The sequence below is a fragment of the Leuresthes tenuis genome, unplaced genomic scaffold (assembly GCF_036924035.1).
Source record: "Leuresthes tenuis unplaced genomic scaffold, fLeuTen1.0.hap1 SCAF_22, whole genome shotgun sequence".
Taxonomy (NCBI): domain Eukaryota; kingdom Metazoa; phylum Chordata; class Actinopteri; order Atheriniformes; family Atherinopsidae; genus Leuresthes; species Leuresthes tenuis.
In genome coordinates, this window is record NW_027325376.1 from 14,190,180 (window position 1) to 14,208,419 (window position 18,240).

At 39.7% G+C, this 18,240-nt stretch overlaps 1 protein-coding gene across 1 annotated transcript in view; it reads right to left on the minus strand.

Annotated features, from left to right (window-relative positions):
• Positions 1 to 18,240, minus strand: part of trpc5a (transient receptor potential cation channel, subfamily C, member 5a) — a 130,594-nt gene that overhangs the window by 23,370 nt on the left and 88,984 nt on the right. The window contains exons 9-13 of the mRNA XM_072376181.1: positions 17,304 to 17,441; positions 15,505 to 15,703; positions 12,835 to 12,974; positions 9,028 to 9,228; positions 8,134 to 8,255 (exon numbers count right to left, since the gene is read on the minus strand). Of these exons, the coding sequence (XP_072232282.1) occupies positions 8,134 to 8,255; positions 9,028 to 9,228; positions 12,835 to 12,974; positions 15,505 to 15,703; positions 17,304 to 17,441 (800 nt within the window). The remainder of the gene's footprint in view (positions 1 to 8,133; positions 8,256 to 9,027; positions 9,229 to 12,834; positions 12,975 to 15,504; positions 15,704 to 17,303; positions 17,442 to 18,240) is intronic.

Consider the following 18,240-nt stretch of genomic DNA (forward strand, 5'->3'; position numbering starts at 1 on the left):
TTTGATAAACATCTCAATGCGGTTTTTTTTAGAAAGATTTCCAAAGTCTCTATTTGGCTCCTGTCTAACTTCCCGTTTGGCTTTTTTTTTTTTGCTTGTATATGTGCAGCTTGATGCTGCTTCAGTCAAAAATAGACTACGAGCGCATTTTTTTAAAGGAACACAAGAGATAGGGGCTTTGAGGAAAATGTGTCAGAGTGTAATAAAGCATTGCCTTGAGTGGCAGACATCAGCTCCAGAAGTCATATAACAACCAGAATGCAACACACCTGACCCCATTGAAACAAGGGGTAACATACAGTTGATGCTGTTAAAGGTTACTTCAACCCAAACTACTTTGTTTTCCTAAAAGCACAGAAGTAGTTTTGGTCAGGGCCAATACCAACAGGAACCCAGTTTTAAGAGATTTTAAGATGTAATGACATCAACCCACGCATTGATTCAAATAACCATAAACCTGTTAATGGTTTGATCACCCATTAAAAGCTGTTTAACTGTTAATCCTGCAAAGAATACATTATGTGACTTCCACATCAATGCCAAAGCAAATCTCAAAAGTGCATCCACACCATCACCACCCCTGGTTTTGGTCCTAAAACTACCGTAATCAATAAACGATCGGTGCAAGAAATGTAAAAGGACAGGACATTGAGTATTGGGTGAAAGACCTTTGTTCTATTCCCCCACCAGACCCGGAGGTCCATGCACGAACTGTACAGGTGCACACATTTTCACCTTCCCTTTTCACCTTCGCTTTTCTCACACTGTGCCCTCACAGCCGGACAATTTAAATCACCACTGTGATGTCATTTTTCTACACTGAGATTGTGATCTACTGCAGATTTTCCAGTCGCCATCTCTCTGGGATAATCATCAAGACTAGAATTTCATGGTATCGTGGTTTGGTTCATGCATGTTAGACTGTGCATTTCTACCCTCTGCAAGAGGCTTCTCTGCTTATCTGGGTCACCATGGTGACCATGAGTCCTACAACAGTGATGTCACCAGCAGAGGACATTTAGCTACAGTTTCACGCTCTTTCATTCAGACATCTGCTTCTATTCTGTACATTAATATTTGACCCTTAAGGGCTACCATGTGCGTTCAGATATAAAACCACAGTACTCTGTCCATGTGTTCATACAGGTATGTGACAAGCTGGAAGTGAAAATTGATTTTGTTTGACCCTACTCCTGTTTTTCCTGTTTTTGCTGCTCCTCCTGTTCTATCCTCTCATCCCCATTTTGTTGCTTCATCTTCTCTGATCTCTTTTCTCTTTCTTTTTTGTTTCCTATCTCATCTCTTTTATCTTCTCTTCCTTTCATCTGTCATCCCTGTGTTTATCAGCCTTCCAACCTTTACACATTATTTTACTGCTTTCTGATTTCCTCTCCTCTTCTCTTATTTTCCATCTTTTCTTGCATCCCCTTTCATCTTTTCTCATCACACTAATTTACATCCACCTCTCTGCTCTCCTTTCCTTCTGTTGCATCAGTCCTTCTCATTTCCACATTCCAATACTTGCCTACTTCTGCATAGTTCACTATTTCCACAATTACTTTTTCTTCCCCTTGCCTTGCCCCCCACCCCTCCAGCTGATCTTCTTCTTCTCTCCTTTCTACTTCTCTGTCATCTTTTCTTTCCACCAAGCCAAGCCATGAACTGCTGCAGCTGATCCTTGCAGCCACAGTCATTTCACTGTTATAGTTCTGCAGTTATGTGGGAGGTGAAGCGAGAAGGAGACAGTGTGTGTGTTGTATGTGTGCGTCTGTGTGTGCTGTGTGTTGGTGTGCAAACATTGTTCAGCATTTCTGTGTTAGAAAACTCAACGAGCTTCTTTGTTGCTACTTGGTTGCCCGACAGCGTGCAATTAATTAATTCCAGCCTATAGCTTATCTCCCTTATGAATATGCAAGATTTTCAGTGTGTGTGTGTGTGTGTGTTACTGTAAATCCCTGCACTCTTTACTTGTAATGTAATATTTTCCAAACAGGTTGTGTAATATGAGGAGCTCTTCCCCCATTAATACATCCTCCAACAACCACCTCCATCAAGGTTTTATCACATTTTCGATGTACTTGTTTAGTGTTTTGCACGCATACAAAAACATATTTTTACAGATGCATAAAAATGTGCAGTCAAGGAAACTATTTGCAGTGACTTTATCAGCTTTAAAATGTAGTTTACCGTGTGGTTTTTATGGAGAGCAGAGCAAAACTAAGCAGAACACTTCATGTCTACAAAAACACCACAAATGCACATTATTGTCAAGAATGCTGCTAAGCTTTCAAGGAACGCAGTTTTATGTAAATTATATGCAAATATATGTGAGGAGAAACATCTCGGGATATAAGGGGTCTTGGAAATGCCTTGCTTCTATTGTTTTTTTAATAGTACACACTGTAATATGTGAAGATATCGTCCATCTCCCACATATGAAGAATATATTCAGAAAATTAAGAGTAAGCTGCATGCTTGTGGGACCAAAACAGTGAAGTTAGAGTGCTGAAAAAGCTGAGACACCTGCGATACAAGCTGATACACACAAAAACACAGTGTTTGCAGTGTTTGACATGTTAGTACTCTATAAATATCATGCAGAGTCAGTGGTCCATGAAACAGAAGCCAAACAGAAGAGGTTATGAGACGTGTCAGGGCTCAGTACATGAATGTTAACACAGACACAGGAGACAGATTATGTAACAGCCACAGCAGTGGAAAAAAAGACTTGCTTCTTCACTGCAGCTAACCGAAGCCCTTTTCACTCAGGTGTTACTTATTGCCGCGAAAAAAAACATCTTTGTCAAGTCACAGATGTGCCTGTTTGGCAATTCAGACAGACCAAACAGAGGAGGCTGCAAGTGCTGAACTGAAACAATTTAAAAGCCTAAATTTCATATCTGGGTCTATCAGAAACCCAGTGGCATGCATGCTGTGACAGACACAGGGAGAAAGTGATAAGTTTAAATAACTAACAATGAACAATGTTCACTATCTGAAAAGGAAAAAAAGAACTACTTTTAAACTCTAAATGGTCTAACTTTGGCTCTTGAACACGACATAAAACAAACCCATGAATTGAGAGTACACCAAGTCTGCGATCTTAATCCGTACTGAGTCTATTTAAAGATTTATATGTTACTTTTGGGTAAATCAGAAACCCAGAAGCACCCCTGCTGTGAGAGAGAGAGACAGTGGGGTTACACTAGTGCCATCGGATAGGATTAATGGCTATATTACAATAAGATTGAGTTATTCAGTTCATGTAGACACCTTAATCTGACAAAAAAACGGATCGGATCGGGTTACTCGCGATCGAATTAAGAAACCAAGATAACTCAATTCAAATGTACACTGAACATGCATGTAGACGACAGTGGATCGGAGCGAGCATTCTGCGCATGCTCGAGATTTTTTTCCAGGATCGTCACCCGGAAGTCAAAGGAGACGATATTACTGTTGTTGACACCGGCATCGGAAAGAAATAAACAACATGATGGAGAATGCACCGTTGTGCATCGCGTTTGTTCCATAACCAGCTCATCACAAACTAAATGTAGAGGGACGTAGCTTCATCTTGCTCTTCGTTCGCCACCTTTCTCGAATGCCTTAGTTTTGTTGTTGTTGGTGGTGAAGACGTCAACAGGAAGTGGCTCTATTAGCAATAGTTGAAATAGGTACAGCGCCACCTATCGTACTGGGGTATAACATGCTTTGTGCCAGGGATTCGATTCATTCCCTGCCATATATCCAAGGATAATTACCCTCAGACAAGGAGCATAACCCAACTATAGCTACAATCGAGTTAATCTCATCATGTAGACTCACCCACTGAAAAAGTGTGCAAATCTCAAAGAGGGTGAGCTGTGTGTGAAACAAAACAGGCAGACAATTGCAGAGTGTGAACCAAGATGGAGTATTTACAGTATTTGTGTGAAGTAAAGACAAAAGAGAGCAGGGTACAAACAAATAGAGAGGGAGAGAGAGACATGCTCACAAACATATACGCAACTTGGTGTGAAACGATCCAACACATTAATGGTGATAAGTGTGTGTGAAGTGCAGATGAGTGAGATGAGGAGGAGGGCAGAAACAGGAAATGATCTGGTGAAAATAACTCATAAATGATGAGAAGTGAGTGTGAATTACAAAGCGAAAGAGCAAGATGAAAATCACACACACACAAACACCGTCGCAGACAGGATATAATCCCTGCATTGTAAACACATGAATTATGATGCAGACTGCGTTGCCGTGGGGCTGCAAACCCTCTGTTTGCATAATGCGTCACCTCAGCCATCATGCAACTTCAGTGTGATGCCAATTTCTTTCCCTGCTCCTTCAACAGTTTATCAGAGCAGATATCCTGACAACAGCTGTGGCGACTTGTTTACAGAGAGTTTATTTAGCTGAATCTTAGTTTGGACGACTGAATCGATTAGATGTTGACACTTAGATTGTCTCAAGTCTCAGCTTAACACTGACGCAATGTCATGTTCTGCCTTTTGGAAATTAAACAACTGCCGAGGAGGAAAAGAAAGTCAATGCTTGAAGTTCACATAGTCCTGATCGTTTCTATATTCATATGCATTTAGTCTTCAACTTTATCAACAAAACATGTGTCAACACTTCAATTGATTGTGTCTACAAAACCGTCAGTTACTGTATTTACACAAACATACAGAATAAAATTCTTGGTACTTGAAGGGATAGTGGTTATTTAGTCAGCCAGAGGGCTAAATAATGTTAGAAGGGAATGAAACCATGATAAGAAAGTATTATTAAAGCGATGAATGATGGTCTTGAAGAAATGTATTATTAAGATTTTGTCCCAACTTTCACTGGTGCTGAGGGATGCCGTCATGTTATTCAAATTTAGAAACCTGCGGGAGAAAGACCAATTTAGTCAAGACGGTCTGGGCAGAAGCTCCTCTGAGGCTGAAGGCGTCACTGATGTGCAACAGAGATTGGTTTACATTAAAGTCGTTCCTCATGGTGACTATCTCTAACAGCTATTATTCTTTCGTTGTTTTTTCTCTTCTGCCCTCATATTCCATCTTCTTCTCCCTTTCATGCCTCCTCTTTTCATTTGACCCCCCCTACACTATAGTTTTTCATTTCCAGCGTTAAATCTGTAAAAACTGTTGAGTTAAGAAAAAATGGCTGTTACTCTGAGAGAAGTAAAGCCCTTGAATATAATATTTTTTATCCTTCAATCTGTTTTTCTTTTTACCCTCCTGGTGATGTGATTTAATAGTATTCTCCATTCTTTTGGTTTCCACTAAAGCATTGCTCCACAGTAGCAGATATTACCTGCAGTTACCTGCAGTTCACACTGCGTTTGTCAGTAGCATTTTCACACAAACACACTCACTGAACATTGGATTTAGTTACATCAGGTATGCTGGAAGCTGGAAAGCATCAATGTGAGGCATTGCAGCAGGTTTCCGTAACCAGAACTGTAGAATGATACTTTGGATTCAGTATTTTAGGGCACTTCTCTCTGCAGAAGGTAATCCCCTAAAATGCATCAGCTCTGTCGCAAACTGTGTTACATAACTGATCACACAAATAATAAGATATTTCTGCTTCCAGAGAATAGACAAAACTCAAATAAACACAACTAACCAAGTGGAACAAATTCTTAAAGACCTTCTCTTATTTATGGTCTGAATTACATCCATCTTTGTGTCTTCCTCCAAGTTTTTAGCAAGCATCACTCTGTTTATTACAGCCAGGTAGTCTAAACTGTCTCACTACTGAGCCCAATTAATCTAAATCTATTTTATTTGCTGTGTTCACAAGCTGCTCAACATAATGGACAACACTGCTCACCCTCTCCACACAGTGAACAAACAAAGAAGCGTGTTCAGTCAGAGGCTTCTTCAGTTCTGCTGCAACAAACAATGGTACAACAGGTCATTTCTGCCCCCAGCAACAATGCCCCACAATGATTTTTTCTTCTTTTTTTTAAATTTTTTATAATGACTGATGACCAATGACATAAATCTGATTCTTTTTCAAGATAAATAAAAGTTATGTTTTAATTATTTTCTTCACTGGTAGGAAACTCCGGCCGTGCTGTATTTAAGGACATGAGAAATCTTCTGTATTACTTTTGACTATTTATTTTCAAATTTCATGAGGACGACAACACAAAGGCTGCTTTCACATTACATGCTGAAGAGGCTCAAAATAGTGAATGATTCAGACCAGGTGTGTTCTTTTAAATTTTGAACATAAATTTTGACTTTTCTGTGATTTTTGGAGAAATTTACCTTTTGGAGGCCATCTTTTTTAAACATCTGTTGCTTTTTGCTGATTTTCATATATCATGTTGTATGCATTGCATTTTATTATACTGCAAGTTTGAGAGCCTGCTACCAGGTTTCTCATGTATCTGAGACTTATCTGCGTGGGACTTGTTAGTAATGTGAAATGCATGAAAATAACATCATGACTCAGTATTGGCAAAATAGAGAAAAGAGAAAGGATAAAATTTGTTTCCTCTCAGACCACAGCACAAGTGTTGCCACTTTGGGGCACATGTGTCCCACTCTCCAGTTAAATCTGTGCATGGACAACAGGTTAAATACAGAAACACTCACTTGAAGCACAAGCTGGGCCAACAAAGTGTGCGAAGGAGGACTGTGAAAATGTAGTCGCCACACCCCAATATTGGCCTACAACATACTTCTTAAGAAGCTTTGTTTTTTGATCCAATAAAGACAAATGTGCACTTAATAATGACTTAATAGTGATTATCATACAAGTTCAGGGCATCCTGGGATGATGGATAGCAGTCACATCATCCCAGGATGCACTTGTATGATAATTTGTTAAAGATGATATTAATCTGATCACACATCATTCTCTCTATATTGTTAATGAGGCAGATACAAATTAAAGTTAAGAGTGAGTCCCCACCGTCCTGCCATTGCGCCGAGCACTTTACTGTAATGGAATCGATCAAAAATCAATACAGCTATTATCTAAAACAAACCGCATGCCTCATCAAAATTCAGCTCACTGACTCAGCTTGGCTCTTGCTCTGCCTCACTCAGCAATGATACTCTGGACCTCTGCTCTGTGTGTGTGTGTGTGCTGCAGAGCTGTTATGTGAGCCATAATTCAACTCTCTCTCTCAGTCAGCTAAACCTGGACTCGCTTTCCTGCAAATCTCCCTGCTTCACACTAGAAAAAAACAACACATTAATATTCTTCACGCTTGAGCTTAATCTTGACACCTAAAATTGTGTCCATATAATTATCAGGTGCAATGACACATACAGAGAGGGTCTGTGTGAGTGAAACTGTTAGGGAGTGTGTTCAATCCTTTAGAGACACTCGCTGTACTTAAAAACATAAATTCAGACAATGTTTATGCTGATTTCTAACTTGCAGATGGTCAGCATTATCGCAGTTTTTAGCAACAAGAAAAAGGGTATTTACTTTGTGTTAATCCTCTGGATGTTCTTACCATCCAGAGAGAACAAATAACATTTTTCTTTTGGTGCAACAGACGATGTGTGAGGTCCAGACACTTCATAATGAGACATGACAAAGAGCCTACAGCCATGCGAGCAGTGCTATGATGCTACGCAATGTCAGTGTTAGAGTTTCAATGTCTCAGTTGTTAACCGTCATGTAGGAAGCATGAAATTTACCAACAAGTGATAGCATTCAGCTTTCTATTTAAAGAGCTTAATTACATGTGCAGATTGTGGGCAACATCCAAAAACCCAAATACCTACAAGATGCTAACTGCTGTCCTATCTTTGAAATGGGTCAGTTCTTTTGTCTTTCAATTTGGCAGGCAGCTGGGAAGCCTTGTGATGAAAAATATAAATCAGATCATTTCCTTGGCTATTAGCTCATGTAGCTTGCCAGGATGTACTGGTATCAGATGTGTTGTCATGCTATCTGCTGTCATGTGATTTTTTCATTCATTGATTGCATAGAATAGAATAGAAAATGCTTTATTCATCTCCTGTGGAGGAAATTCAAAAATATAATATGTATATATATTATAATATAGATAATATAATATGCATATTCTTCAGGTCCTCAGTTTCACTCCATACAAACACACACAAATACACACGTACTGTATTTGTTTGGGACAGTACTCACGTGGAGAAGGCGTTGTTCTGCCTCTCACAGCGGATACCCTTGCAGTTGTTTGGTTCTTCTGACGCCTTGGTCTCATAGTAGAAATAGAGCTGGTTCAGTCCATTAGCAAATGCCAACAGAACCTACTCAGGAAGACACACAAAAAAACCCACACACATTTAATCCAAATATTCAATCTACATTCATAGATGTTTAAAAATAGACATACTGAAAAAGTACATTATAAATCTTTCAGAAAACAAAGCTTCTATATTCAAGTCTTTTTTTCTAATATTCTTCACATTTTGTTTTGGTACAGAGATTGACCTTCTGCTCCTTCGGGTCATTTTAAAACACAGCTTTGATCTCAAACAGGACAAAAAGAGCACGACTTGAAGCTTACTTGAAGCTGTTACTGAGTGAGCAAAAAGTAATATTGTGTTGGTGCCTCGGGGCTCACTGTGATTGGTTTGAAGGCCGTAAGGAGCAAAGCAATCCACATGTGGATTGTGTTGTAGGTTAGGAGATCCCTTGAGGAGGGATTAATGAGTCCTGAATATTATGAAATAGGCCTATAATGCCCTTCTGCTTCCAGTCAAGGGTGCAACATGCAGAAAACTTGCTGGCTTTCATCTTCATCAAAGATACAGTAACTAGCCAGGGAAAAGGAATATCAGTGTGTTGCAGACCAACCAGTTTTCATTCCCAATACTTCACATACTGAGGCTGGGTCAGTAGCCAACAGAGTCAGTTTTAAATGGAGATGGTACAAAACCGTTATCTTAGGATGTGTGGGTTTCGTAAGCCAGTAACATGACAGTTTAGGAAAGCTTTCAGCACAAAAATGTATGCTATAAAGTATCTTAACACCAAAACTGGCTGTTATTCCTAACCTCAGCTTGTGAGACAGCTTACCAGACAATAAATGAAGAGAAACTTGAGGATGTCCAGCAACATTCTCCCCAGTGAGATCTGCAGTGGCCCGAGGTGGGAGTTGGCGGTGAAAAGAGAGATGAGTCTGAGCGAGCTGAAGATGTTGGCAATGGCAAACAGAGCCTCGGCTATCAGCGTCGGGTGCCACATCTCCCACTCCTCCCTGGGACGAGAGGAGTTATACTGGACGAAGAGGAGAGAGGAAGAAAGAACGGGGAAGAAGAGGGTACCAGGTTGAGAAGGAAAAAGAAGCTTTTTTACAAGTAGTAGTAAGAGTGCAGACTTAAGTATACTTCTGTGAGACTCTGCTTCTTTAAGGTGCTCTTTTTATACTCAATCATGTTACCGACCTGATGCCAATTAAACCTAATTAGTCGCAAAATGTTCCTCCAGCTGTTTCCTTTGAGTACAACATACTTTTCCAGCCTTTTGTTAACCCCATTCCACCTATTTTGATACTTGTTGCTGCCATTAAAGTCAAGATGAGCTAAATCCAGCTGAATCCACCGGTCGCGTTAAGCTTCTCCTTCCTTCACCCTCTCTAAAGCATCTCTTTGAAACATCCACCACTTGCTATCTTCCAGCATTCACAGTTCCTGCGCCTTTTATTTTTTCTGCTCTCCTCTCCCTGTCTTCCTTCATTCCGTTCTCGTCTCTCTGTTTTCTCATGCGCGTCTTCCTCCTCATTCTAAATTCAGCCATTAGACTTCCGCAGGATTTCTGTCTCGTTAACTCTGCGTTTATTAACATTCAGCATCTTCTCAAACACACACATGGGAGGAAAACCGGAAACAGACACATGAACACAGATGAACACTCATTTATTTATGAAATATCTTGCAGCTCCACTCAGATGTGTCCTCTTGTGTGTCTGTCTCACACGCGCACACACACACACACACACACACACACACACACACACACACACACACACACACACACACACACACAATGACAGAGCAGAATCTTGTGAGCTCTCCAGAGGATTTTAAATGTTGATGAATATTTGAAAGGAGAATGAAAAACACAAAAGGAAAATAGATTGTCCCTGCAGCTGCTTCGGTGCAGACTTCTCAGTGCGTGCATGTAAGGTTACAGTTGTGTGCATTTTATCTGTGTCTGTATGCATGTGATTATAATGCATGTGTATGTGTAGGACCTGTGTAGGAGGGCCACCATCCACCATCAGTGGCTCACAGCTGCCACAGATGGCCCAGCCGTCTGATGTGTGTGTGCACGATTACACTATTTGTTCTTAATAAAAACACAAATCTCGTGTGGGGAGGACAATCAAGGGGTTACAAAGTGCGACATTCAAAGTCGAACAGCACTAGCACCCACTTTTATGTAAAAGGTTATCATGTCTGATGTTTATGTTTCTAGCATCAGTCTGATTTATCTTCGGAACGTGTTGCTTCTCTTTAGCTTTGTGGAAAAGCTATCAAAGAGTGTTGTTTCATTATGTAAAATGTATAGGATAAAAAAAAAAAAAACAGGAAGAATCTGATTAAAAGAGTGGACCTTGTGTTGGTGTTTCAATAGACATCAACAACATTAAAACCATCTATCCATGTGTAGGCCCCTTAAAGCCAAAGAAATATGCACACATGACCTCCAAGGGGGTCATACGGTGTACAACCAAGGCTATGAAAACTGCATCCTTTGGGTTCTATGGGGTGGCACCTCTGTGGATTGGGCTCTCAGTTTTATTGCTGGGTGGTTGTTCCTGTCAAAGCAACATTGCCCTAAATGCCAGAACTCACAGTGTCCAAGTAACATATTGTATTGTAATAACCTCAACAATATGAGTGTTGAATCCAAATGTAAAAAAGGCATGTTACACAACAGAAATCATTCTGCGTAATTTGGGTCATGATATGCCTGAGAGTCCCGTCTGTAAACTGCACATGTTACCGGTCTTGTAGCTTTCAGTTTGTTTAGTATATGCAGTGTGGATGACATACTGGCAAAGTGAACAAACCGGAGGCGCAGATCTGTTAAAAGGTTTGTTTTTTATGAGCATCTCTACAAGTGGAGCATTGGGATTTCCAGATGGCACAGAAGCTGAGGAAAGACATTCCTGAAACATTTGGAAAGGATGAAAACTTTATAGAAAAGCTTTCCACTGTTGATGAATAATCTGTTCTTCCAGTGGTGCACCTGTGTATTTTTCCTTGGAAAGAAGAAACTGCAGCGTTTAGCAGAGAACTTCATGCTTGAGGGAAGCTCGACTTGCTGAGTATAAAAGGTTAACAGGTGCTGTGTTGGTGACACAGTTGGCACGATCAATGACTGATGCGTCTGGCATAACCAAAGCTTGGGGGAATGTTGGGAACGTAAGTTGGCTTTGTTTTGTCCCACAACGTCAACACTGTCAGAACTCGTGACAGATCATTTTCAGCCTCGGGTCTGTAAGCAAATAGTGTCTATATGACTGGCTGTTCAGTGTAGTTCTAACAGATACTTAAATGTTAAGGTAAGGTTAACTTTTCTATTTTTGACGAATGAGGCTTACATGCTTAAAACAAGAAGAAATACGAAGAACGGCTCTTAATGTGTTTAAACCGAAACACAGGTTTTTAACTATTCTACTGATTTTAAGCAATATATTTTTTTAAGCAACAATTTTTTTAAGCAACAATTTAAGCAACATTTTTTTTTTCCTACTCTGTCACCCTTTTGTGATGGAGAGTTATATCCACTTGTACAGGCATAGAGGTCTTGCTTTTTTGTCCAGAGGCAGATGAAATCAGAAGATGCAACAGGGCATTTCATCACAACTGGTTTTTAATGTCGGTTTGCTGAGTTAAGGTCTTTATAGATGAAGGTGATCTCTTAAAAAAAAAAAAAAGAAAAGAAAAATTTCTGCCTGTGGCAACTTGTCAGAAAGTTGTTGTTGCGTCAATCTCAGTTCTGTAATGTTTAGGAAAGTTTTCAATGGTGGATTTTTTTGTGTTCTATGTTTACATTCACCTCTTTCTCCTCAAAAGGCATCATCCGTCTGGATCCTTGGAATCTCCCTAGCCATCTTTCTCCTCACAAAAACTGAGCAGAATTGATTCGACTCTTTAACGCTTCATTCCTTGACTAGATGCCCCAACGGACTGTAAATTAGGTCAATAACACAGAAGCATTGGCATGAAAGTCTATCATCACACCATATTGATAGATCCCAGATACAAACTTATAACGCTTCCAAGCTTCGTTTCACAATGCTCTTTGGGAAACTTTGACCAATTTCTGCTTGAATCACAGGTTTCTCTCTTAGTTTAAAAGGTATGCCCACAAGAGTGATATTTATATTCTGTCACTGTTAGTTACAGACATGAACTGTGTATATCCCTAATGTCACACCACGCTGAGTGCATTTACTTCCTCATTAAATGTTTGAAAATGATCCAGTTAAGATCTTGTGAATAATTTATTCTTTAAATGAGTGTATGCAAACTAACAGTCTTCTCTCCTGCCTCTGCTGAGTTACTGTTGTGTTTCATTGCGCATTCCTGTCAGCAATCAATCAGCGGAATAGAAATCATCTGCAGGGTTGTGTGTCTTTTCACAAATACACGAGACCCACAGCACACAGCTTCATAGTGCCGCATTTATTGTTCTGCAAACATTTTGGACAAACAAAACCACAGAATATCTCTGTGTGCCGACCAGTATCTGTGTTCTATTTCCCTGCGAGACAATTAAACATTGATTGCATTGTGAACTGACTTTAAATCTTTCAGTGCCCAGCCTCCCCATTTTTCTCCACTTTTACTCAAGAAGACAAGCAATCTTTACCTTAACATAGGCCACTATCTTCAGAGATATGGTGGCCAGGTAGAGGGAGTTCATGGCAAAGTCCATCAGGTTCCACCAGTCGTGGATGTACTCTGTGAATCCTCCGTCCCACATCTCCTTGATCTCTGCCCAAATGAAGCCTGAAACATGCAAGCACACAAAACTGATTATTAACACAAACACGCACAGTTGTGCATGTTTGAGTACACCTTAATGCTTCTTTTCTGCTCTGTGACAGAGGGTTTTACTATCAGGAGCAACCGTTGTACGAAGGACTTTGGAGCACGTCGTTTTATTCTAAATCATTTAGAGGACATTTTAATTTAAGATGTTCCCCGTGGAATGTCAGGTTTTCGGGTTGTGCTAAGACAAGTGGCCTTGGTTAACTTTGTACCATACAAACCAGTCCCTGTGCTGCTTTTCTGCAGATCAGTCTGCCTCTGTGGCATGTCAGGCCAGCGCTCCACAATCACACCTGACAAATTCAACTCCCCCTTTGTGTTTCCACCTCAACTGAAGATTAGTTCATTTGGATGACAGATGACAGACTGTGAATCCTTTAAAGTCTATTTTTACTCACTTGACCTATTGTTATCATTATTTCTGGATGGTTAAATGAATGAGTGCCAAAGAGATGTGCCAAGTGGGAAAAGAAGACAGAAAACCACAGAATATTGTTTTCCATAATCAGCATTATAAACATTCTAGCTATGTCTTATATGAAACAATGCTAAGTTTAAAGCTTTTGAAGACATAGCTACAGACACTTTTTACAAGATATTACAACCCCAAATCTAAAAAAGCTTGGATGGCATTTTTATAAAAATGTGGTATTTCTTACATTCACTTTGACTTATGTTATGGATATTTCAGGTTTTATCTCAGCAACTTCATCTTGGCTGTCAGTACACACACACTTCTGCTTTTCAGGCCTGCAATCATTGAACTGTTTGAAAACAATGTTCCTCAAAAAAAGATTAGAGAGAGAAATGCTACTCTTCCCAAAGTCCACAACCCGTGAAAGTGATCAAGCAGTCTAGACACTACATATGTTTGCAGAAATATGTTTACAAAATCCCAACTTAAATAATTCATAGCTTGGTTTCCTCAATGCAGGCTGTATTTTAAGTGTTATTTCTACACTATCTACACTACAAAGTAGGAAAAGTTTTAAGTTGTGTTTTTTTTTTTGGAATATGCTGCAGGCTTGAAATGCAAGAAAAGGCTTCCTTTAAGTAGGACATCTACATTTATATGTTTCTGCTGTGGTTTAATAACTAGCTCCGCACCTGCATTTCACAACCTGCATTCACAAACAGCAGGTGCCTCCCAATTACAGCAACATCACATTATTTCTTCAGAACAACTACACATACAGCAACTGCCTATAAAAATCTGTCATCAACCAGCTAATATTACAACCTCCTACTTTTTGTCTTTGTGGTGAACACTGCAAAGAGAAAAATGCAGGCTGCGGTGGATGAGACAATGAAGGAGAATAGATGGTTTTGTATTTTTCAGAGTGATTATGGTCAGGTTTGGACGTGATTGGTGTCTGCTCTGTGTGAGAAGATGGGAATGTAATCACTCATCTTTCACACCCACCCACCCACACCCACTCATGCATACACACAACCGCCTCCTCCACACAGTTGCAAGCATCCGACCACACACTTCCGTGTACATATACACTCAGGGGCCTTTTGATGATTAGCAATCAAGTGGAAAAAAAAAAGAACAGACAAGTTGTTTTCTGAATAATTTAATTCTTGATAGGAGATCGTGTGGCTGCTCAGTGGGCTGATACTGTTTCTAGTCATCAAATGTGCTTTTATCTGCAAGATCTCTACTCATGACAACAGATATGTGTCAGTTATCATAGAGAATAGATACAAACTGGTGGATTTTATTTGGTCAGAGCAGTCCAACAGACTGTTGCCATGTATGTCCCCGTCAAGTGGGAGGGAAAGTTGACAGGAAGTAAATAATAATAATGACCTGCTTGGCAGATTTTGACATATATCCTGCTCATTCTTTATTTATTTGAATCATAGTAATCAGATAAAAAAATGATGGATGCTGTGAGAGATGAGACCAAAGCGCTGTGTGCTTACGCTATGGCTAACTCAAGGCTATCAGATGTGACTGTCACAATTAGTCATCGACACGTCTTTTAAGGCATCAGCAGATGGAAAGCCTCTTTACCTTGCTTTTATACAAGGTAAAGAGGCTTTTCTGCACCTCTGTCTGAACCACTGGCTAGATGTGGCTGAATTTGTGACCTTATTACTCTTTAGCTTGATATACAGTGTTTCCTAACCTTTTTAGTCTGATGAAACGACACGAAGCCAGAATAAAAACACACACAGCCACTGTCGAAGTGAGTGCATTTGTCTTAAATCTCACGGAGCTCAGCACAACAATGTGTAAATGGATTCAAACCTTGGCATAGCTCTGGGCAATTCTCTTAGTTCTCCTGGCATAAAGACAACATATGCCAGGTTACAAATACTGCTAAAAAAATGCAACCCTTTACTGGGTAAGAACTTCTTTGTGTAGAAAAACGCCCTGTCACATATCGCACATCTGAAGTCAGAGGTGTGACCACAGCCACAAACAGTGTAACCTCCCATCTGGATATTTTTCAGCATTTGCAGCTGTGAAACTCACCCAGCACCCATGGAAGAATCATCCACTCCACGACAGTGGGTGGGGGTCCCTGCATGTGCAAGTTGGTGCGGGCGATGTGCTGTGAGGCCAGCAGCAGGAAGAAGAGAAAGGTCAGGTAGGACGCCGTGTGACAGATAAACTTGATGAAGGGCTTCTTAATGAAACGTCCCAGAGCACTCTTTGGAGCCAACAGGTAGATCTGAGGTAAAAGAGAGGCACAAAGAAAGAAAATGGACAGAAATAAGACAGTAATAGAGAGTAATGAGTATAAGGGGTTCTTTTTAGAAAGTGCACAAACACTTGCTGATGTCTAAAACTGTTACTGTTACATCAAAGTATTGTTCATGGGGCAGAAAAAAAAGACATCATATATGCACGTATTTATATGTAGATCAGAGATCGTGCTCTGCTATGGTCACTCTGTGTTGTGAGAATGCTTTCTCTATCAGAGGTCTTGTTGCTAATGTCAGTGCCGCTGCTGTTATGATGCTTATTGCTCATTCTGCTCATTTCCTCGCTCCTGGCAACCTCAGCTTACTCTGAGTCATGCCAGATAGAATTTAAATGGCACTGAATTTCACAGAGGCATTCAGAAACAATGAGCAGCATGAGACATAGGTGTGTTTACATACATTATCAAAACACTGATATGTAATCACATGGAGGCTGCACTCTGATTAATGCAATTTAAGCATTTTGTTTGACTTCATAACTCACATCAGTATTAAAGTCAGAGCAAAAATAACTGATTTGAAACCAGATTAATTTCTCACCAGTTTTTTCCTATTTCTTAAGAAATTCACTTTCAGATACTGTTCATCTGGCTTTAGGCAGCCTGCCACTGCCACTTATTTTGTCCTCTACCTCTCCAGTTTACTCAAGATTTTTAGGAACACACTGCACACCATGCTAAGCTTTGTTAAGGTTTCAGCTAAAAGTTCTCAGGAAATCACCTTGTTAGTCCAAAAAGAATATGTTACGTCTGTCAAACTGTTTCTGTCCCTCTTTCTGTGAGGCAACGGTGCTAACCAGCCCACCACCATCTAGAACAAATGTGTCTGCTAGTGCTAAAGTGTCTAAAGATACAATCTGAAATTGTTTCTTTGCCAAGTTGTTGTTTGACACAATACTTGTACATCTATTGGTAGATACGTGCCATTTTATTATGCTTATGATTTATGGGTCAGTGTTAAGTGGCCTAACGAACAACAACACATTCTCTTGAAAGTGGCCAAAGAAAAAAAAAAACTTTAAAAGACCTTCAGAATGCTCGGAGAACTATTCCTCAAGACCACTTTAAAAGATTACAAGAATGAGAATGAGGAAGAACTTTGGCACAGTTCTGTATTTCTGAGTGTTTAAAAATATCACAAAGTTACAGAGTGAACTGAGAGTGAAAGATTTAATCAATTAGCCTGCTCAAGCCTTATAGACACAGATAATCAGACAAAAACAGATGACCTGTGCCAAAATACTGTTCAACGGAAGTTTTTATTTCACTGCTGTAGGTTAAAGTCAAAATCAGCATGACAAGAAAATATGTCGCTTCAGTAAGATACAGAAATGTGGATGGGATATATACGACAACGACAGATGAAAAATGTGTTTCAAGGGACATAAAAAGGACACATGAGGTGTGGTTGAATAGTTAAAAACATGACTGATGTCTTTTCCTAAACACTTTTCCTTAACTTCAATGTAAAAACTTTACGAGGTCACAAAAAAGATGGCAGGGGAAACTTGTTAGGACTCAGGAAAAGACAACTGTTTCACCCTCCCACTCCATAACTTTTTCTTACCAGTGAGAAGACAGGAAACAACAGTCCGATGATAAAGCATGTGACCAGTTTGACCACCCAGTGTCGTCTCCTCCAGCCTGGGAAGCCGTCATACCATAACGTGGCCAGCAACTGCTGGCAGTTAGGCTGCGCCACAAACTGAAAAGAGAGAGATAAGAAAGGAAAAATAAACCCATAACCACAATGTGACTTTGGAATGAAACAAGAACCTCAGCTGTTATCTCAGATTTAGACAAAATCAGCTTTTAATATGGCATTTTGGGGGCATAATGCTGCTGATACATAAACTATGCATTCTTTCAAACACAAAAAACAAGTTTCTGCTTTTCTTTAAGGCAGAACTCCAGAGCATTTAACCTGCAAGTCTTATTTTGTTAGACATCAAAACTGCACAGCTGGTTGGTTGAAGAGTTCATGGAAATCCTTTCTCATGACCGGTCAGCAGTACTTATCAAGACTACGAAGGTCTGCAAATAGAACATTTTAGATGATTGCATCCTAAAATAGTCACTTTTCCTTAACATTTCATTACTTTTTTTCATGCTTTCCACCGCATTAACAGCACATTCAGGAAATTGCACGACTTTGGCTTAATATTTATCAGGACTGATTTATTTAATTTTGTAGACATGTCTGTGACTGTTTTCACTAAAATATTGTGGGTACAACCATTGAATGGACTGCAAAAAATGTTTTTGTGTTCCCGTCAAGATTACTTAGGTAGTCTTTGACTTTTCATGCAATGCTATCATTATATCAAGATTATAACTTGCCAATATTAAACAGAGTACTCTTAAAGACATTTAGACCTATACAAAAGTAATCACACTGTCTTGTTTTGAGGCTCAACAGTGGGGTATGCAGTGGGGTATTTCTCTGCTTTCATTTAGAGATTCATTTAGCTTGTTTTGTCTTATTTAGCTATGCTCAGACTTGT